This window comes from Syngnathus acus, chromosome 4 (genome assembly GCF_901709675.1).
Source record: "Syngnathus acus chromosome 4, fSynAcu1.2, whole genome shotgun sequence".
Lineage (NCBI taxonomy): Eukaryota > Metazoa > Chordata > Actinopteri > Syngnathiformes > Syngnathidae > Syngnathus > Syngnathus acus.
Genome location: NC_051090.1, coordinates 11,505,476 through 11,526,230, shown reverse-complemented (window position 1 = coordinate 11,526,230; position 20,755 = coordinate 11,505,476). Strand labels below are relative to the sequence as shown.

The window sequence follows — 20,755 nt, the reverse complement described above, 5'->3', positions numbered from 1 at the left end:
TACTTGGTATGAAAACAAACTTTATTGTAACCCTTTGAATTTAATCATACAGGAAAAGGTTGATAGGGGCAAAAAAAGAACCCATCGCTGGTGTTATGCTTGACATCTTGAATCAAATGAAGATCATTCTAAGATTGAGTTGTATACATTTGTTTTTCCCAGACACTAAAAGGACTTGAGTGTTTAGAGTCAGTCCTGAAAACATTTTGGGGATGTTTCCTGTTGGTGGTCCTGGTAACCGGACGCCACATCACAGATCAAGAGCAGAGTGGGATTGAAAAACAACACAAGGTCAAGAGTGTAGAAAATGGTGCACTTCCAGTTCCTTGCTCTACATTAATTGGCAAAGCAAAACCGAACAGGGCGAGAGGGAAAAAAAAAAAAAAAAGTCTGAACTACTGAAGAACTGAAGAAAGAAGAAAGATGGGAAGATGTAGAGGTGTGTCCTTCGCACACGCGCACACCCCTCGGAGCAGGGGGAGGGGGTGTGTACGACATAAATACCGCAAACATCCCGGTGGGCTCCAACATGAGTAATCCCGCTGTGAGCACCGGGCAGAAAAGTGGGTCACGGCAACAAGACGAGTGCAGCCAGCGCGGCAATCCGCAAGCTTCCGTCAAAGCTGACACGCAACAAACACAAAGTGGCTGGCTCCAAATGCATCAATTTCTTTCTTGGGAGGGTGAGCTGCAAAAAAAAGAAAAAAAGCGCCCACGCTGTCCGAGGGAGCAGGAAAGGCTTCCAGATGATCAAAGGTGGGAGAGGCTGCAGCGCTAAATGGAAAACACGTGTGGGAGGGAGGGAGTCCATCTTGGAGGCCCTCCTGCAACAAGTCGCAGTCAAGTCTCAAGTGGCGACTCCCCAGCAAGGCCCAACTTACTGCGGGAAAAAAAAAAAAAACAGCAAGTCAATTCAAGTCATCCCCTGGCTGAAGAAAATCATCCAAGTCTCAGGCATCCCGCAAAGGCCACTGTCCACGTCCACGTGTTGCCTTTCTGAATATGGCTGCAGTGCACTTTGGGCTGATTTGGCGACAAAAAGAAAAAACCCAAAAGCTGCCAAGTGGGCACCAACATTGTGTGTTGATTTTTTTCCCCAATGAATTGGATTTCAAGAAATAATTTTACTTTCATTCCAAAACGAGGCATTATTTCAAATTGAAGAAAATGCTAAAGCATCACTTGGTCATGCCTTCATCAAAAATGTTGATCCTTGAGGGCCAAAGTTGACTGTGATCAACCTCAAAGAGAATCCGCCTCGTGTTGTGGAGGATGACGGAAAAAACAACTTTGGACTTTGAGGATTTGGATAAAATCCAAGTCAAACAAGGTCGCCAAATGATTTAACGCTAAATATAGTTGTAGTAGAACCATATTTTTTGCACCATAAGGCGCACTGGATTATAAGGCGCACCCTCATTGAATATTTTATTTTAGAAATTAATTCATATATAGGGCGCACCGAATTAAAAGGCGCATAAAATAGAAGCTATACTGCATCAAACTGAGGTTGACTAGGGTTGCGGTATGCATCCACTAGCAAATAACCATTGAGCCCTCAGTAAACAATCGCGTTTCTCAAACTATCTCCTATAAAAGTGATCGGAACCGACTAAAGTTCGATCTAACATATTGGTACTGCTTATGTTTCCCTTCCATATCAATCTGCAAATTTACTCGAAACATTAACGGAGCAGCCTATTTTGAAATGAAAGAGCCTCGTGCGTATAGCAGCTATCATTATAGAATTATCCACCCGCAAACTCCCAAGAGCCTCAGCTCGCAGACTCCCATAAGCCTCAGCAAAGTGTCATGGCGGTCCCCTGTAAACAATCACGTTTCTCAAACTCTCCCATAAGAGTGATCGGAACCGACTAAAGACCAATTTAACACATTGGTGCTGCTTCTTTATGATTACGTTGCATAATGCTCCATAAACGTACTCGAAAACATTAACGGAACAGCCTATTTTGAAATGAAATGGCCTCCCAGGTACAACAGCTATTCAGTGATGCCTCCTGACCACGGTTGCCGTAATGCTGGGAAGCGATGCGACCTTGTAATTTACTAGTCGTACTAAAACGTACTGAAACATTTTGGCAGAGCGCCGTGTACAACCAGTATGGATCAACAAATTCATCAATTGATCCATATACAAGGCGCCCTGCACTATAAGGCGCACTGTGTTTTTTTGGGTAAATTTACATTTTTTAAGTGCACCTAATAGTGCAGAAATTACGGTACTTGTTTTTGTCTACATTGTCAATGCAGTGGCTGTGCGTGACTCATATTCTGCGGAAATGACAGCAAGTCTGACCAGAGCAGAGTCTCGTCCTGTGCCGTCTACAGCTTGGCCTTGGCGGGCTGCAGCTGCAGGTTGCGCAGCTTCATGGCCAGGCCCATGTTGCCGGTGATCTTCAGCTTACCCTGGAAGAAGGCCTGTGCACAAAGCACAGCGGTAAACAGGTAAGCCAGCACCCGTGCCACCTTGCCTCGTTTTCACACAACACCTTAAATCGTCTTTTTCCTTTGAAAGGAAGGGAAATTCCACAATTATGTCCCGGGCCCCCCAGAAACAGAGACACATTTTGTCATGTATTTTTTTAAGACAAAAATGGAACGCTTATATTGTACTTAATAGAAATAATAGTAATGAAATTTAGAAGCATTGAAGCGTTGTTGTCCCTCGGTGCAACTCGTTTGCTACCTTGGCAGGCTGCCACAGATGGAGACCAATAAATGCTTAGGGTTTTGATAGAGAGATCGTCAGGGAGCCCGCAGGGGCCCAACCCACATCTGATCCCAAAGTATATATGTGCAATGCAGTGACGTGCGGTGAGGTTCATGACTGGGGAGGCACTAACGTCCCCCCCACCCCGGGAAAATTTAATTTTTCCGGCTCCTAACCGTGTCACAAAAAAGGTTGGGGAACACTGATCTAGTGTGGCTTATTCATTATTCAATTTGAACTATTTTAATTAAAATCTCATATCAGCAGTCTTCACACATAAAAACACTCAATAAAGCACATGGAATCAAAAACCTGTTTTCAATCGTGCGTACCACTCCGTTTGAAATGACATACTCCGAAGTCCCGTTGTCCGAATCAAACTTTTTAACTCCGGAGTTAGTCTTCCTTTACTGATGACCTCCTGCTTCGACCAAAAATCCATAGTTGAAAATCGTTTGGATATGTAATCCTCCATTGTAAAACGAAATGTAAAAACGGGGAAAAAACAAAACAAAACAAAACAAATGTAAAACGAAATAAATGGACGACTGCTCCTCAGTTGTTCACTGTAAATTTGAACTGGAGATCTCTTATTCTACAGGTAGGCGCATGAAGCATCCCGGGATCACTAGCATTCCCTGCCATAAGGCTGGAGAACCTTTTTTTTATAGCCTCCGTAAGGTCTCTTTTCAAAGCCGTTTTGTTCATCTAAAAGAAACACGACGTTACAGACACATGACAAAAAACACTAGATATTATATGCATTAGCTTAACTACGGAAATTGGTTAATATAGCCACAGTGTTTGAACACTTAAACAGCGACATAAAGACAGAGCAGTTCAGTCTAACTGCATAGCCTGTCAACATAGGCAGCCGTGTGATTACGCAATCCTCAGAGGAGGCAAGGCAGGAAGTTGGCTCCTCCGAGCGAATCGTCTTCGGTTTTAAAATAACTATAAAAATTCAGCGATTTTGGTTCAAAATGATACATAACTATTGAAATTAAAAGGAAAATGACTTTATAATAAAAACAATTGAATTTGTTTTTCCCCTTTTCATGATGGCAGGGGAGGCGTGGCCTCCCTTGCCTCCTCTGACCGCACGTCCCTGGTGCAATGTATTTACCGTCTGAGGGTTGATCTTTCCGGTCATCAAGGCGAGCAGGTCAGAGTCGGACATGGCGATGGTGCAGTCCGCTTTCTTGGCTGGCGTGCAAACAAACACGGGCAGAACTTGTTTTCACATTTCAAGTCACGGGAGACCAACGAGACCATCACCTGTGTCATTGTGCACGCGACCACTGCCATTCTTGACGTCCACAAACCACGTCGCCTCCTTCCCGCCCGGGCCGTCCTTCACCTTAAAGGCAAACACGCCACCGATCTTCTTGACAAACGCCTCGCCTTCCTGGTCAAACACGCACGCGTAACATCTCGGAACGACCTTTGACATTCACGGTGAAGGCTTCACCATCTTCCTTCTCACCTGCTGCAGTTTCTTGTTAATCTCCTGAAACACAGCATGGGCCTTGAAGCCCTCCAGGCCTTCACTGGCGCTGCTCCAGACGGCCACAACCCTTCACACAGTTGTTAACTTGAGACCTCAAATAGAAATGATGGACTAGAAACAAAATGACATCACATCTGCTGGTGATGCGCATGCAGCACGTAGGTCTTGCACGTCCGTTTCAACGTGTCATGACGATAAAGAAAGGTCATTTGCAACAACTAATTGCAAACAAGTTGGATCGTGCCAACTTTTCTTAACACCTGACCTGAGCGCAATGAATCCAAGTGCGTCGGTGAAGAACTCAAACGGTTCTTGTGTAGCGTTCGTACCTTGGCGTGTGTATTTCGGGCATTTTACAAAAGATGAACGACGTGACAGTAGCAAGAAGAATAGTTAGCAAAGTGTTTGTGTGGGTGTTCGGTGAACTTTTGTGCTAGACTGTTTGCTCGCTGCACTTCCGGGTTACCCCCAGACTCGATGAGTCGACTTCAGAGTGAGATTAAGCTCAGCGCACAACGTTGCCACAATTTCTAAAGCTCCGGCCTGACATCGTGGTTTTAAAAGTCATCTGAGAAATGGATCAAAATGGTGGTAATTAAACATATCGTGGATGTAGTATTATCTTGTGAATATTATCTAATAAACGTCACCACGCGAGCTATGCCTTTAGCTCGGAAAAAATATAGGGCGCACATTCCTAAACGACACAAGAGATGGCAACACTGCCATCTGCTGGCCAAAAAGGTCGCACTGTGGCGGCGATATGCTGAACTCATTCTTCTGTGTACTTTATGGACCATATGTATTCCATATAGTTAGGCAAATACTAATTTTACTTATTTATACATAATAAAAACGTGTGAATTCCTTGACTTGGCAAGTTGAGCGTTCACGTGGGCGTGGTCTAACGAAGCAAGTCGTATACGTTCATAAGTCACATGATACGAATGAACACCTTAACTTTTTCGTTTCTCGTTTTCAATCCATACGCGTGTTAATGTCTTTAGAGCCTTGTGCCAGATTCAAGCGTCTGGCAAGGTTTTGTAACAAGCTTAAAAGGGATACGATAAGAAGCCTATCAGTTTATTAGCGAGTTTGCTACGGAAGCCGTTTGCTTAGCAGTGGTTGCTAAGGGGTTAGCTTCATTCAGGTGGCAGCTGTCGCTTGTTCTGTGACCGCCTCGTCCAATAAGTCTTTGTGTGTGCGGTTTCCTCTCCCGCGTCATGGCCAAAGTGCTCTCCGTAGATACTTTGAGAAAACCCGCTGTTTTTTTACATTCAAGATGGTTCTGCTGGCCACTAAGCAGGCGAAAATACAGCAGCAATGACGAGACTTCTTCCTCGTCGTCATCACAGTATTTGCACAGAAGCCTTGTGCCTACTATGCACTACCAGAAGAGTTTACCAAGGTAACAACGTCACTTTAAATCTCCACAAGGTGACACGAGTGTTAAACGTTCTCTCTGAATGGAGGTGAAAGTGCATACTCGAAGTCACCTTGCAGACGTAAGAGGGTGCTGTTTTGCTCATTCAGTCAACACTCGCATAAACAACACTTAAAAACAAACAACTACTTTGTACCATGCGATTGCTTGGCGACTACTCCAGGGCTCGTCTATATTACCTTTACGTTGCCATGCTGCTGCCTGGTCCAGGTTGCCCGTGCCAAAACTTGAGGACACCATCAGGAGGTACCTGGCCGCTCAACAGCCTCTCCTGGATGACCAACAATTCAGGTGAACTCCAACTTGACTAAGGAATGAAAAAGGACAACATCACTGCTACATTTTGAGAAGATTTTTAAAAATAAGTTTGTTCTTTTAGAAACACTGAAAGGGTGGCGCAGGACTTTCTGGCTGGTGAAGGAAAAAGGCTTCAAGAGGAGTTGCTGGCCCAAGACAGAAAAAACAAGCACACCAGCTATATTTCAGGTAATGTTTGTTTGACATATTTGTTCCACACAGGGAAATTCTGCGTGGAGCACAATGATGAGCAAAGCCTGCTGCAAAATGCACTTAATAGATTGGAGTAAATCCACTCATTTAATTCACAACACATTGCCTATCAAATTAATCTAATTTAGTCCTTGACTAAAAGACATGACAAAACATCTGCTTTCACTTTGCAACACGCCTGCGTACGCATGTATCTTTCAGGCCCGTGGTTCGACATGTACCTGTCGGCGCGTGATCCGGTGGTGCTGAACTTCAACCCCTTCATGTCGCTGAACGACGACCCTAAGAGCGAGTACAACGGGCAGCTCGTGCGCGCCAGCAACATGGTGTGCTCGGCCGTGCGCTTCATGAAGACGCTGCGCGCTGGGCTGCTGGAGCCCGAAGTGTTCCACCTGGACCCAGCCCGCAGCGACACGGACGCCTTCAAGAAGCTGATCCGCTGGGTGCCCACCTCGCTTGCCTGGTACGGCGCCTACATGCTCAAGGCCTTCCCGCTGGACATGTCGCAGTACTTCCGCCTCTTCAACTCCACGCGCGTCCCGCACCCCGGCCAGGACCAGCTCTTCACCGACCCCGCCGGGCGGCACCTGCTGGTCATGAGGAAAGGCAACATGTACGTCTTTGACGTGCTCGATCCCGCCGGCAAAATGCTGCCACCGGCTCGGATACGCGACAACCTGAGGTATGTACTCCAATCGGATCTCCGTCACACAAAAATAATGTTACGTTCTGCTAGATTTGAACGTTTACAAGAACTCACGGAGATGTCGGTACCAAGCCACCGATACCTAAGGCCAAACAAAATTGACAGGAAGTAAGTCCTTCTCGCCAGTAGTTGGCGCTATGCAACAGCGGTTTGCCACATGGGTCAATCATCATCTGCATCCAAAAGAAATGTCCCCAATGTCGTTGTGCAAAATAAAATTTTACATCTCAAAACTTGAGATAAGCGCGTTGCACGTACAAGAGGTAGCGGTTCTCTGTACCAGTCAGTGATCGAGAGTGAATACTCGCACCAGCATAGTGCTGAAGAATCGTGCTGTCCAACAGCCCTCTTACGTAAATGTTTTTTCAGCTTTCAAGGCACTGATCAAGGCGCGTCCACCCGTCCTTAGTCCTCAAGGTGTTTTGCGCTTTTTTTCCCCCCTCAGCTACATCTTGTCGGATGCCACGCCGGCGCCTGACTTCCCGCTGGGGGCGCTGACGGCGGAGAACCGTGACGTGTGGGCGGGGCTGAGGGACAAGCTGCTTGCCACTGGCAACGGTGAGGTCCTCAAGACCGTGGACAGCGCCCTCTTCTGCCTATGCCTGGACGACGTCACGCTAAGAGACAGCGTGGACGCCTCGCACAGCATGCTGCACGGTGACGGCGTCAACAGATGGTAAGCACACTACTGCGCTCTTGCTCCTCACTCGGTAGACACGTGCACAACTGTAAAGGAAATGGAATAAAAGTGCTGACGAGGGGCGGCACGTGAATGCGTCCTTTTTCGACCCAGGTTTGACAAGTCGTTCAGCATCATTGTGGCCCGCGATGGCCACGCCGCCATCAACTTTGAGCACTCGTGGGGCGACGGCGTGGCCGTGCTGCGCTTTCTCAACGAAATCTACAAAGACACCACTCAGAAGCCGCTCGTGCACCCCGACCAGGCTGCCGCTGGTGCTAGCTTGGCGTCAGATGTGCGCCGGCTAAGCTTCCAGCTGGACGACGCGTTGCGCGATGGCATCAAGAAGGCCAAAGCTGGATTTGACGCCGCCGTGTCCCGGCTCACCATCGACGCCATGCAGTTTACAGGTGAAAGCCCCGTTCCGCTGGCGGCCTTTTTCCGCGAGCTACCAGAGCCGCTCTTCACTGAAGAGTCAAGGAAGAATGCAGAATAAATTCTCCAAAGGCATTTCAGATGTAATCCGTATCCTTGCTAACCTCGTCACGTTTTTTTTCCGCTCCTGTATGACCTTTTTGCATACTTGTCGTACAACTTCATGTTACTTGTGAGGGCACGAGTTGATAGCAGCACAACATGTCCCGTGGCAAAAGCCTTAAAGGTTTTCATTGAGTCGCGGACAGTGTGTTGAATCACCAAAGGAAAAGAGCTCACGCACATGGTCCTCAACGGCAAAATTGTTCCTGTAGGTGGTGGCAAGGAGCGTCTGAAGGCGGCCAAGCTGAGCCCGGACGCGGTGGCGCAGCTGTCCTTCCAGATGGCCTTCCTGCGCCAGTACGGCCAGACGGTGGCTACCTACGAGTCATGCAGCACGGCCGCCTTCAGGCACGGCCGCACCGAAACCATTCGACCCGCCAGTGCCTTCACCAAGCGCTGCGCTCACGCATTCGTCAACGAGCCGGCCCGACACGCCGCCGGCGAATTGCTGGACATGTTGCGCCACTGCTCCGACTATCACGGCCAACTCACCAAGGAGGCCGCCATGGGTGAGGATGCTGCCCGTTGCACTTTGCTTGCGTGCCATTGCCCCTCCCGGACGTCTTTGTGAGAAGTCTCGGTCTCCAGTTGTCTTTCAGCGGGCGTGCTTTGACTCTTTGTTTCTCAGGCCAAGGTTTCGACCGGCACCTGTTCGCCCTGCGCTGCCTGTCAGCAGAGGCCGGGCGTCCACCGCATGACCTCTACGCCGACCCCGCCTACGCTGCAATCAACCACAACATCCTGTCCACCAGCACGCTGTCCAGTTCAGCCGTGCGCCTGGGCGGCTTTGCTCCGGTGGTGCCTGACGGCCTGGGTGTGGGCTACGGTGTCCACGACAACTGGATCGGCTGCAACGTCAGCGGCTACCCGTCTCGGGACGTCCCGGGTTTCCTGCGCTGCGTGCACCGATCCTTGGAGGACATCTTCAATGTCCTGGACGGGAAGGCGCTCAACTGACGGCGTCTGGGCCACTCGCCTGTAGCATTAAGTGGAAATCATGTGATTGTACGTCAAGTCACACGACTGTGAAATCATCACATTGTCATGGTTACTGGTTAGTATCGTGTCATTGAATTTGTGTCAGTAAAATGTATTTGTATAGAAGATGGACGAGCAAAAAATTGGGGGGGAAAAAAAAAAAAAAAAAAAAGGAGTCAAGAGTTTTGGTCATACAGTTCCCCCAAAAGGTTGTATGTTCAACATTACATTAATTGGAATTTGGAGGGAAAAGGCCTTTACATATTCAAGAAAAAAGTAGCCTGAGAGTAGTCTACTGTTTTGGGGGAAAATTGGTGACTATTTGAGAAAAAAAAACTTTACATAGTATTTCAAGGAAAAAGTTTAATTTGGGAGTTAAGTGTTTCCCACAATGAGTCTGCTAGTTTGGATTAGCCGTAAACTGGAGAAATGAAAATTTGAGAAAATGTTGTGTTCAATTGTACACAAGAAAACTAAAAGGAAAATTATGACTGAAAATATGTATTTGGTTTGTTGTTGGCTGTGTAAGAACGAGCAAACCGTTTCATCGGAGCGCTCAAGCACTGTGGCGCTTGTGTTCTTGTATTCTCAAAGCTTTATTCAAAACGTAGACAAAACGAAGCAAATGTACATATGCATGTGGACGACCCAAAAACACGGCGATGCAGAGGAAGACGGCGCCTAGATGGGCTTGATCTTGAAGTGAAGTCCAATCAGACTGAACACCAAACACTTGAGGTCCTGCACCAAGTAATAAAACACACGCAGACCTTCGGGATCCCTAAAGACAACAAACAAAAAAATGACATTCAAAGTTTACAATGATCAAACAGGTGCCGTCTTGTCCTCACTTGGACTGGTTGACGTCAATCAAAGAGCCGATTTTGGACGTGGTGAAGGAAATGTGCTCGTCGCCGATGACAATTTCCAGCTCCTTGAAAAGCAAAACAAGACTTGCATCATAAACACCCCTAAAGGCACATCCAGCATCGAGTCCGTATGCTTGAGACCTAGCGACTGTTTGCTTTGACAAATTACAAAATACATGTCACTAGCGAAACCAAACTGTGATTGATTGATTGAACTGATTGCCACATGCGCTGCTCATACTACTTGTGACCAAATCTGACTATCTAGTCCAGGGGTGGGAAATCCCGATCCTGGAGGACCGCATGTCCTGCATGTTTTCCAGGTCTCCCTGCTGCAACACACCGGATTCAAATTGATCAGAGTTATTAACCAGCTTCTGTGGACCTTGCTAATTACCTGACCATTTGCTTAGGATTTGTTACAACAGGGTGACATAGAAAACATGCAGGACATGCGGCCCACCAGGACCTGGATTGCCCACCCCTGATCTAGTGCTTCACAAGTACTATCAAACTCAAGACCATCAAATTCAAGATTAAATGCTTCGTCTTTTAAGTCCACCTGTCTTCCCACTCGGTCAGGAGGAGGCCACAGCGCGTCGTCCTCTTTGGTAATCTCGCTGTCGTCGATGATCCTTTTGAGCTCCTCCATGACGCTCTTGTGGACGTACGCCTGCCAGGCAGGCCCCAAACACAATAAATCGGAATTATAACCCCAAAGTAGCTTCTGCATCATAACCCCGGTACGCCCACTCCAAAAAGACTGGCTATAAGGTCACTGCGTACGCCGTTTTTGCAAAACTACTTCAAAAAGGGCAGTACAGTATCTCTCTTGCTGGGGTGTTACCACCGTCCTCATTTGTCTTGGTGCGGCTCACGACACTATCTCCTATGTATATGCAGCAAAAAAGCATACGACCCTTGTCAGGCTGAACGGTTCAGATGAATAAATGATTACCTCCTTTCGGATCATGACGTCATTCTTGTAGTTACTGTTATTGGCGTAGCGCAGCTTACCTGGAGAAAAAAAAAACGTTTCCAACACAACCAATAACTTGGAACAAACTTTAGGACTTGTCGAGTTTGAGTATTTTACTTTTATTTATTCTTTTGATCGTATTAGCCTCTTGATTGAGTTACATGCATAAGTCCATCATATTATACCACCTAGACAATTAAATACTACATGTAATTTTGGTGAGTTCCGGGAACCCACTTAAAGATTCAAAAACAAAATAGAACCCCAAAACCTATTTTTTCTCAGTGCACGAGAATTGTCTATTTTAGCCTGTGAACCCCCAAATAATAACAATAAATCATAATGACTGAATGAATGAATGGTTCTCCTTCTCGGCTCCCTTTCGCAAGCTAAAGGCCACATGGCGGTTCAACCATTTAATTTCAAGCTCAAACAGTGATACACTATTAGTTTCTCGTTTAACCCACTAACGGAAAGCTTGAAAGATACAACCTAGACAAAAGATGGAACTAGACAGTTTGGAGCGTTTGTCCCACGTTTCCATCGGCCGAAGTCTCTTCCGGCCTAGCATAGCATAGCCTAGCCATGGCCGGCTGAAAGGAAGAACAGCAGTCCCACACTCCACCTACCATCGGGTCTGAATTCAAACTCCAGGAACTCGTGTCCAAATTTGCCTTTGTGGCCAACATAATACCTCAAGTAGAAGTCGCTCGTCGACATTATCGCTTCGTAAAAAAATGTTCTTTTTTTTTTTATTATTTCAAAGGAAGCTCGCGCCTATATAACCCAGCGAGCAATCGCAGATTGCAACGCGCAACGCTATCTGCGCATGTGGTTAATACAATTTGACCTCTTTTAAGTCTGGCAGGCTGCCCTGAGCATCACCGTATCGTGTTGTACTGTGAATGCTACGTGTGTTACGTGTGTTACGATGCTTATACAACGCTCATAAATTTAACCATTCGATCATTTTAAAAATATGTGAAATACAGACGTCTGAAAATACTCAAATGTATTCCTGCAGACAACAAAACCGTCTACACAGCTTGTAACACTTTTAGCCGCCGAGTATATACGTCATCATCAAGCACCCCGAAGGTCCTCATACATGCATGTGCTCGAGGTTTGTGGTGGCAATTTTGAAGTGTCCCCTCATGGCGAATTCATTCTCCCAGGAGCTCGAAGACCTCCTTAACCCGCTCCCCAAGTTTGCCGACCCCGAGGATGACCATGACGAGGCCACCAAAGCCCGGGTTAGCGACACCTTCGCCGGGGACGACGAGGCTGCAGCGGATGCCGAGGCCGGCATCGGCGCCCTGCGGCGAAGAAACGCCATCATGCCAGCCGAGAGCGACGGGAGATACCTGGGCAAGGCCGTCAGCAGACAGCAGCTCTTCCTCATGGATATGGAGCAGGATCAAGATGATGACCTAAGTATTTGCAGTAAGTATTTTGAATCATTCTGCGCGACTCCAACATTGAGAGTATATCGACGTTTAATTGTCAAACCAACAGTTGATGTTGGTTATTTTGAAAAGGGATGAAATCGGCTTACTGATAATCATTCTTGTTTCTAACTCTCCATTTGCACTTAATTCAAAATGATGAAGATGAGGAGGATGGCAGTGCGGAAGACCTAGAGGAAGATGATGACAATGAGGAGGCCGATGAGGACGAGGTGGAGGCCAATGATGACGAAGTGGAGGCCGATGAGGACGAAGTGGAGGCCGATGAGGACGAAGTGGAGGCCGATGAGGACGAAGTGGAGGCCGATGAGGACGAAGTGGAGTCTGATGAGGACGAAGTGGAGGCCGATGAGGACGAAGTGGAGCCGGATGCAAACGTGTCACTTGCCGCCGGCGTGGACCTCCACAAGCTGATGAGCGAAATGGATAAGCCCAGCGCGAGCGAGGACGACAGCAGCGACGAGACGGAGGACGACCAAGAAGAGGAGCGCGCCATCTCCACCTTCTCCGAGGCCAAGGTGGACGAGGAGGTGGAGAAGAGCCGGGCGGTGCGGAACCAGCTGGCAGTGTGGGAGCGGCTCCTGGAGGCCCGCATCAAGATGCAGAAAGTGCTGGCCAGCGCCAACCGGCTGCCCGGGCCGCTTGTCCTCCCGCTCTTCCGCGCCAGGGGCGCCGCCGGGCTGGTGGGCGCTGTCAAGAATGCGCGCAAGGCCTTGAAGGCTCTTCAGAGGTCCCTGCTGGAGCTTCACGATCAGCTCATGCAGCAGAGCTCTGAGCAAGTCCTCTTGGCTTTTGGCGAGGAAGAAGATGACAACAAAGGTAACTCACGGGGCACTAGTAAAACTAAAGCAATATTTCCTCTCAAAAATCTCGAACATCCAGTCGAGCTGTCCCAATGAAATTCATTTGTGATTGACCCTGATGACGAATAATTGAATAATGACGTGGAATTGTACAGGAAACCAACATATCACGTGGCGGCTGAGTGATGGCTTGCTGAGTGGCTAACGTCGGGTTTCTAATCTCGGTCAGGAGCCGCAACGGCGTATTACAGAAAACCTCAATGACCTTTGATCTTAAGTCAAAAGTTAAGATAGGATGAGTGGAGATAAGATTTTTTTCCAGTTTGGTATTACACAATGCAAATCCTAACTCAGTTTAGGAATCTTTGGAAATCCTATCTCATCTTGAGTTAGGAAGTAAGCGATCTAAACATCTTTGATCGGCTTTCATGTCTGTTACCTAGCAACTGATGCTACATTCTGTCTCGCAGGGAAATGTGTGTAGCGCTCAGTCTTGACATGCCCGGCTGAGAAATTTTGGCTAAATCTGCAACTTCGCTTTGAAAGTCGCCCTTAGCAAAAAAACGAAGTGCATTGTTAACTTGCAAAATTACAGGGAGGGCTCCATGTCGCCGCGTCGGCCTTTCTAAGGGTGTATTCAGACCAGAAAAGTCCTTTAGACCGCTTGTTTGGTCCGGACCAAAAGCGGACTTAATTTTTTTCGTTTGGTGCGGTTCCTATTTAGCAGTGGCGGGCCGTTCATTTCACACCTAGGCCTTCAGTAGTGCTCCGTCTGAATCAATCCAACCCTCAATAACTATTTTGGGGCTATAAAACTTCTACTGCAGGTACAGCTGCAACACATATAAAAAAAGCATAAAAAATAACCTGATAAAATTGCAATATTACCGTATTTATTCTAATTATCGCCCTGGAAACCCTAGAAGGTTTATGTCCAACGGGGGGTGGGCGATTAATAGAGAACACTTTTTGTCCGATCGCCAAGGGGCACTGAAATGGGCGATATGTATATTTTCCTTATGTCGTATGCAATACAAAGTCAAAGTCTGCTTTAATGTCAATCTCTTCACATGCCAAGACACACAAAGAAATCGAAATTACGTTTCCACTATCCCATGGTGACAAGACATAGTACACGATATACATACAAGTAAACAACACAAAATAAAAACAAGAAGGCACAAACAATGAATAATAAGAGTGATGAATAAATAATAAATAAACAAATAACACAATAAATAAGAGGAGCAAAACGGAGCAAGTGTGCACACCTGCATCTCACTGGTGTTCTTAACACTAGAACAGCGGCTGTTTTGATCTACCTCTAACAGCGGGATGCGTCAATTGACGCTCCATCGATGCGACACGTTACCATCGCACATCACATGTTGCGCAGGTCATGTTATCGCGATCGTCTTGTTTGAGCGCACGCCCCGATAACGTAATTGTGTGAGGATATTGGAGCGGAGTGACGAGTGTAATTGTATCATAGTTTATGGAGAAAACCAATTTAAATTTTAAATACATTCGACGTGCTGTCAAATCAGTTATATTTAAACTTGCGCAATGACGTCGGCATGCGGTCGCGGAGGAAAACGTAAGTTTTGGGGGGAATTTTTAGCAGCATGGGCGATAATTAGAGGCATCAATGTTTTTTATTTGTCATCACTAACACACACTGGGCGATTACCGTATTTTACGGACTAAAAGTCGCTCTGGAATATAGGTCGCATTAGCCATAAAATGCACAATAACGTGAAAAAACACATAAGTCGCTCCAGAGTATAAGTCGCATTTTGGGGGAAATTTATTCAACAAAATTCAACACCAATAACAGACATGAACGAGCAACAACAGGCTAAACGATAGGTATGCTAACATGACATAAACACAAACAAAGAGCTGAGAACGGGCCTGACGAAACATCCATCCATCCATCCATCTTCTTCCGCTTATCCGGGGTCGGGTCGCGGGGGCAGCAGCTTCAGGAGGGACTCCCAGACTTCCCTCTCCCCAGCCACTTCATCTAGCTCATCCCGGGGGATCCCAAGGCGTTCCCAGGCCAGCCGAGAGACATAGTCTCTCCAGCGCGTCCTGGGTCGTCCCCGGGGTCTCCTACCGGTGGGACATGCCCGGAACACCTCCCCAGGGAGGCGTCCAGGAGGCATCCTGATGAGATGCCCGAGCCACCTCATCTGGCTCCTCTCAATGTGGAGGAGTAGCGACTCTACTCCGAGTCTCTCCCGGATGACCGAACTTCTCACCCTATCTCTAAGGGAGAGCCCGGACATCCTGCGGAGAAAACTCATTTCGGCCGCTTGTATCCTTGTATTCTTTCGGTCACGACCCATAGCTCGTGACCATAGGTCGTGACGTAACATTCAGAGTTATTCAAATAACTATTGCATAAATAACACGTTTATAAAACCATCTGTGTCACTCCAATTCATTAAATCCATCGATAGTCATTTATGTCAACATAAATGCGCGCCGCTGACGGCGGTTGCACTTCAAAATATTCCACAGGCCCATATAACGATATATAAATTAGATATCAAATAACTATTATATAAGCAATAATATTATCAAACCATCTGTGTCACTCCAAATCATTAAATCCATCGATCAAATTCCTCGTCCTTTGTCAACTACGCCGCGCGTGCGCCCTGATGTCAGCATCGTCGTTATTCCACAGAGCGCCGGCCCCCGACTTCCATCCACAGAGGTGAAAGGGAGCTCCGTAGAGTAGGACCGGGCGTGCGTAAAAGCCATGTCCAAGGCCCATCCACCGTCCCCGGACAGCCACCCGGCCGAGCGCCGGCCCCCAACTTCCATCCACGGAGGTGAAAGAGAGCTCCGTAGAGTAGGACCGGGCGTGCGTAAAAGCCATAATAGTTTTTCAAACCTTCTGTGTCACTCCAAATCATTAAATCCTTCAAACTCTTCGTCCTCCGTGTCACTTACAAACAAAGCCGCTAATGATGCCGATAGTACGTGGGGCCCTTTGTCATCCCGTGATCGAATCTTTGTCCTTTATGTAAACAACCGCCGCGATGCTGACGTCACTTGAAATTCAAATAACAATAATCCCTTGCGTGCGTGCGCGCCCGTGCGTGTGTGCGCGCGCGTGTGTCTCTCTCTGTGTGTGTCTTTAAAGAGAGGAGTGCGTCCAAGCGCAAACTGGACATGTCCGACTACCCTGAGATGGCGTCCAAGCGTTTTGCTGCTTTCCGGCCATATCGTGACGCCACGCTGCAGAAGTGGCACGACAAAACCCGCCTGAGCTCAGGCAAGGGGGGCAGCGGCAACTTCGGAGCATTTGAGCGCAACGTCGTGAGCCAAGTGGAGCAGATTCTGATGGACAAGGAGCGGCTGGTGCGACGCACGCAGACGCGACGCTCAGAGTACCGCATCCTCGGAACCGGCCCGGAGCGGGAGCTCGCCAGCGCCGACCCTTCGGATGAGGAGCGTCATCGGGATCGTTTAAGTGGGTTTTTGTTGAGCCATCCTTATCTTCATGATACGCCGTTCATACAGATCGCCCCTCACACACACACACACACACACACACACACACACACATTGTTGTTCCGCGTAATTGAAACGAGACAAACATACCAAGAAAAAGTCAACCAATCAAAGTCAACAAATCAACAAACTAATGTTATCAGGGATGAGAATTTTCCGCGGATTTCCGTATTTTTTTCCGTTGAAAGTATCATTTTCGTGAATCGTGTAAATCTCTTGAGAATTTCTTTTATATATGGGGGGAGCGGGCAACGTTAGCCTCGGCGACTCGCGGGCATTCGCATCTCAAGGCAAAGTTAGTTAAGCTGTGAGTACGGAAATCGGCTTGCCTCTGTAAACCTAACTCACTGGCAGCAGTGATGCGACATCCGCCTTATTTTCGGCAGCATTTTGGCACTACTTTCGTCACATTTCAACTTGTTAACTTACGCGGAGAACTAAGTGTTTTAACACCGCCACAATGTGAATTTGCGATTAGGTTTTCATCACTTGTGGACGAGTTATTTAGTTAGCTAGATCTAGGGCCTACTCAGCAAAGGTTTACGCCAGCATGGCTAAAGTTTTGGAGAAAAAAGACAAGGATCATGCCAGGGAAATAGAACGGGATCAAGAACTGCTTCAGATGGACATGGCTCGAGAGCAGCGCCATCTTACAACTCGGAACACAGTCCGTAACCCCATGCCTGACGGAGCATATCCGTAAAGTAAATGTCCTGGGGAAGGTTTTGTGTATTCTCTGTCAAGATATGATCAGCTATGGAGGTTGCGGTGCTAGGAAAATTAAGGAGCACATCGAAACAAAAAAACACAAAGGCGCGTGTTTTTTTTTTTAACAAGGATGTGGGTAAGCTAATGTTAGGCTATTGTCATATCGTTAAAGAATAAATCTTCAATGATATATATCTTCAATGATGTATATATACAGTGCCTTGCGAAAGTATTCGGCCCCCTTGAACCTTTCAACATTTCGCCACATTTCAGGCTTCAAACAAAGATATAAAATTTAAATCTTTTGTCAAGAATCAACAAGTGGGACACAATCGTGAAGTGGAACGAAATTTATTGGATAATTTAAACTTTTTTAACAAATAAAAAACTGAAAAGTGGGGCGTGCAATATTATTCGGCCCCCTTGCGCTAATACTTTGTAGCGCCACCTTTTGCTGCAATTACAGCTGCAAGTCGCTTGGGGTATGTCTCTATCAGTTTTGCACATCGAGAGACTGGAATTCTTGCCCATTCTTCCTTGCAAAACAGCTCGAGCTCAGTGAGGTTGGATGGAGAGCGTTTGTGAACAGCAGTCTTCAGCTCTTTCCACAGATTCTCGATTGGATTCAGGTCTGGACGTTGACTTGGCCATTCTAACACCTGGATACGTCTATTTGTGAACCATTCCATTGTAGATTTGGCTTTATGTTTTGGATCATTGTCCTGTTGGAAGATAAATCTCCGTCCCAGTCTCAGGTCTTTTGCAGACTCCAACAGGTTTTCTTCCAGAATGGTCCTGTATTTGGCTCCATCCATCTTCCCATCAATTTTAGCCATCTTCCCTGTCCCTGCTGAAGAAAAGCAGGCCCAAGCCATGATGCTGCCACCACCATGTTTGTCAGTGGGGATGGTGTGTTCAGGGTGATGAGCTGTGTTGCTTTTACGCCAAACATATCGTTTTGCATTGTGGCCAAAAAGTTCGATTTTGGTTTCATCTGACCAGAGCACCTTCTTCCACATGTTTGGTGTGTCTCCCAGGTGGCTTGTGGCAAACTTTAAACGAGACTTTTTATGGATATCTTTGAGAAATGGCTTTCTTCTTGCCACTCTTCCATAAAGGCCAGATTTGTGCAGTGCACAACTGATTGTTGTCCTATGGACAGACTCTCCCACCTCAGCTGTAGTTATCTGCAGTTCATCCGGAGTGATCATGGGCCTCTTGGCTGCATCTCTGAACAGTCTTCTCCTTGTTTGAGATGAAAGTTTGGAGGGACGGCCGGGTCTTGGTAGATTTGCAGTGGTCTGATACTCCTTCCATTTCAATATAATTGCTTGCACAGTGCTCCTTGAGATGTTTAAAGCTTGGGAAATCTTTTTGTATCCAAATCCGGCTTTAAACTTCTCCACAACAGTATCTCGGACCTGCCTGGTGTGTTCCTTTGTCTTCATGGTTCTCTCTGTGCTTTAAACAGAACCCTGAGACTATCAAAGAGCAGGTGCATTTATACGGAGACTTGATTACACACAGGTGCATTCTATTTATCATCATCAGTCATTTAGGACAACATTGGATCATTCAAAGATCCTCACTGAACTGAGTGAGTTTGCTGCACTGAAAGTGAGTGCGTGCGTGCGTGCGTGCCGTTGTTTCACATTTGCCATTCTCATCCCTGTGTTATGTTCAAGTGAGAATTGATGTATTTAGCCAAGTCTTTCATGATTTTGTGTCACAAACACGCTAAACCCTGATTGGTTGTTTTTGGACAACCTAGTCTTACTTTGAAACAACATGTCAACTATGGATGATAATGTGTTGCGGGTTGTTACTCCACAGCGCCTGCCGGAGGAAACTCACACGATGTTGACGAGGACATCTTTGACGACGACGACTTTTATCACCAGCTGCTGCGTGAGCTCATCGAGCGCAAGACGGGCGGCTCCGACGCCAACCCGCAGGTGGCAGCGGGGCGCCAGTGGCTGCAGATCCAGAAGTTGCGCAGCAAGATCAAAAAGGTGGTGGACACCAAGGCCAGCAAAGGACGTAAGGTCAGGTTTGTCGTGCATACCAAGCTGCTCAACTTCATGGCGCCCGTCCTGTACGGACAGGACACCCTGGCACACGACGCCCGCACCGAACTCTACCAGGGGCTCTTTGGACTCCGCCCACCCGTGTTGTCACCGGCCATCTGTGACGTCACCACCCAGTGACATGAATGCCAATCGACGCCTCGATTTGTTAGTGCAGTCCTTGACCTTCAACCTTTTGACACATTTATACTGTGGACCGCAAAGGGTCACTATTGTGTGCTGTACAATGCCATCCATTGAGTACCAAACTCTGTTCCATACACTCTACTATGTTATGAACAACTGTTATATTGTAGAAATTTGCTGGTGTCTCAGTGGAACATCCTTTGCCACAATTTGTCAAAATTCCCATCTAAACTTCAGTGCTATCTAATGTCTAAGTTTCTATAGCGTGTGAGTAAAGACAATCTTAGGGAACAAAGAGCACAGGTATAAAACCGGCCCCAACTGCATACCTGCTGGCAGAGACGCCTGCTCTCAATATCTGCCACAGTACATTGAACTACATTATGTAGTGCTAATATGTAGCAGAGATGAGGACTCGAGTCACTGTGACTTGGACTCGAGTCGCTGTTTTGATGACTTGTGACTTGACTTGACAAAAATAAAAGAACTTGAGACTGGACTTGGAAGTTAAAGACTCTGGACTTGACTTGAGACACGATGACTTGAATGACTTCCGTGTTATTTCGTTTGTTTTCAGTTTGAATATAAAATTAATAATACATTTAAAAAAGTAATATCGATAACACGGTAGGAGCGCAGGCTGAGAATGGCGTTGTCATGATTGGATCGCTACCCTGTCAATCAATCAGTCGTGCCCTCTCTACCTACCTAACGTGTTTATTGTAGAATCATGCCCCTTTATATCAGACATGCACAAACATGTCAGCGGGAGCGGTACCTTCGGCTATCGTAATTACCTTTATGACGGCAAAAGACGGACAGCACAGTGCAAGATATGCAACAGAAACATTTCAGACAGCCAGACGACTTTGTCCGTTTGAAGTTTATAGAGCTCTGGTGTCTCCAGATGTTACAGATGAAACATAAAATGTTTCTAATGCTCTTTAATGTGTTTCTTCTTTCAGATTTTTTTCAGATTATTTTTTCATATTTGCAACTCAAATGTGTCAGACACTGTCGGCAGACGTTCATTTGTTTAGATTGAGCTGTCAATCATTGTATGAGGTAATTTATTTTTTGTTTGATTCCATGGT

General features: G+C 46.8%; 4 protein-coding genes across 7 annotated transcripts; 2 read left to right on the top strand and 2 right to left on the bottom strand.

Annotated features, from left to right (window-relative positions):
• On the bottom strand, window positions 1-4,714 carry scp2b (sterol carrier protein 2b). 2 transcript variants are annotated; one of them, XM_037249600.1, is made up of 6 exons: window positions 4,571-4,714; window positions 4,218-4,308; window positions 4,010-4,091; window positions 3,858-3,937; window positions 2,318-2,439; window positions 1-880 (listed from the first exon to the last, which is right to left on the bottom strand). In XM_037249600.1, exons 1-5 carry the CDS (start codon window positions 4,591-4,593, stop codon window positions 2,344-2,346), a joined length of 372 nt encoding a protein of 123 aa, XP_037105495.1. In that variant the 5' UTR covers window positions 4,594-4,714; the 3' UTR covers window positions 1-880; window positions 2,318-2,343. The 2 variants fall into 2 exon arrangements, with proteins under 2 accessions (XP_037105495.1, XP_037105494.1); XM_037249599.1 differs by having other exon boundaries at window positions 4,010-4,139; window positions 4,571-4,712.
• Window positions 4,715-5,160: 446 nt separating this feature from the next.
• On the top strand, window positions 5,161-9,660 carry cpt2 (carnitine palmitoyltransferase 2). The gene is made up of 8 exons (XM_037249366.1): window positions 5,161-5,649; window positions 5,896-5,976; window positions 6,065-6,171; window positions 6,397-6,877; window positions 7,347-7,577; window positions 7,695-7,990; window positions 8,330-8,626; window positions 8,746-9,660. Exons 1-8 carry the CDS (start codon window positions 5,465-5,467, stop codon window positions 9,072-9,074), a joined length of 2,007 nt encoding a protein of 668 aa, XP_037105261.1. The 5' UTR covers window positions 5,161-5,464; the 3' UTR covers window positions 9,075-9,660.
• A 15-nt stretch (window positions 9,661-9,675) lies between these two features.
• magoh (mago homolog, exon junction complex subunit) lies at window positions 9,676-11,789 on the bottom strand. The gene is made up of 5 exons (XM_037249598.1): window positions 11,573-11,789; window positions 10,923-10,981; window positions 10,527-10,637; window positions 9,947-10,029; window positions 9,676-9,876 (listed from the first exon to the last, which is right to left on the bottom strand). The coding sequence occupies exons 1-5, from the start codon at window positions 11,661-11,663 to the stop codon at window positions 9,777-9,779; spliced, it is 444 nt and encodes a 147-aa protein (XP_037105493.1). The 5' UTR covers window positions 11,664-11,789; the 3' UTR covers window positions 9,676-9,776.
• Window positions 11,790-12,009: 220 nt separating this feature from the next.
• LOC119121614 (protein AATF-like) lies at window positions 12,010-20,058 on the top strand. Of its 3 annotated transcripts, none has more exons than XM_037249408.1 (5): window positions 12,010-12,386; window positions 12,554-12,606; window positions 12,649-13,228; window positions 16,370-16,699; window positions 19,282-20,058. In XM_037249408.1, exons 1-5 carry the CDS (start codon window positions 12,056-12,058, stop codon window positions 19,653-19,655), a joined length of 1,668 nt encoding a protein of 555 aa, XP_037105303.1. In that variant the 5' UTR covers window positions 12,010-12,055; the 3' UTR covers window positions 19,656-20,058. The 3 variants fall into 3 exon arrangements, with proteins under 3 accessions (XP_037105303.1, XP_037105304.1, XP_037105302.1); XM_037249409.1 differs by having other exon boundaries at window positions 12,554-12,648; window positions 12,754-13,228; XM_037249407.1 differs by having other exon boundaries at window positions 12,011-12,386; window positions 12,554-13,228.
• Window positions 20,059-20,755: the final 697 nt, after the last annotated feature.

Coding starts and splice junctions, on each gene's coding strand:
- LOC119121614 (XM_037249407.1), top strand. CDS start 12,056: ATGTGCTCGAGGTTTGTGGTGGCAATTTTGAAGTGTCCCCTCATGGCG. Junction 12,387..12,553: donor TGATGACCTAAGTATTTGCA/GTAAGTATTTTG, acceptor AAAATGATGAAG/ATGAGGAGGATGGCAGTGCG. Junction 13,229..16,369: donor GGAAGAAGATGACAACAAAG/GTAACTCACGGG, acceptor GTGTCTTTAAAG/AGAGGAGTGCGTCCAAGCGC.
- scp2b (XM_037249599.1), bottom strand. CDS start 4,593: ATGCCCGAAATACACACGCCAAG. Junction 3,938..4,009: donor TCGCGTGCACAATGACACAG/GTGATGGTCTCG, acceptor TTTGCACGCCAG/CCAAGAAAGCGGACTGCACC. Junction 2,440..3,857: donor GAAAGATCAACCCTCAGACG/GTAAATACATTG, acceptor CTTTGTGCACAG/GCCTTCTTCCAGGGTAAGCT.
- magoh (XM_037249598.1), bottom strand. CDS start 11,663: ATGTCGACGAGCGACTTCTACTTGAGGTATTATGTTGGCCACAAAGGC. Junction 10,638..10,922: donor ACGTCATGATCCGAAAGGAG/GTAATCATTTAT, acceptor CCTGCCTGGCAG/GCGTACGTCCACAAGAGCGT. Junction 10,030..10,526: donor CTGACCGAGTGGGAAGACAG/GTGGACTTAAAA, acceptor TTGCTTTTCAAG/GAGCTGGAAATTGTCATCGG.
- cpt2 (XM_037249366.1), top strand. CDS start 5,465: ATGGCCAAAGTGCTCTCCGTAGATACTTTGAGAAAACCCGCTGTTTTT. Junction 6,878..7,346: donor CGGATACGCGACAACCTGAG/GTATGTACTCCA, acceptor TTCCCCCCTCAG/CTACATCTTGTCGGATGCCA. Junction 7,578..7,694: donor GGTGACGGCGTCAACAGATG/GTAAGCACACTA, acceptor TTTTCGACCCAG/GTTTGACAAGTCGTTCAGCA.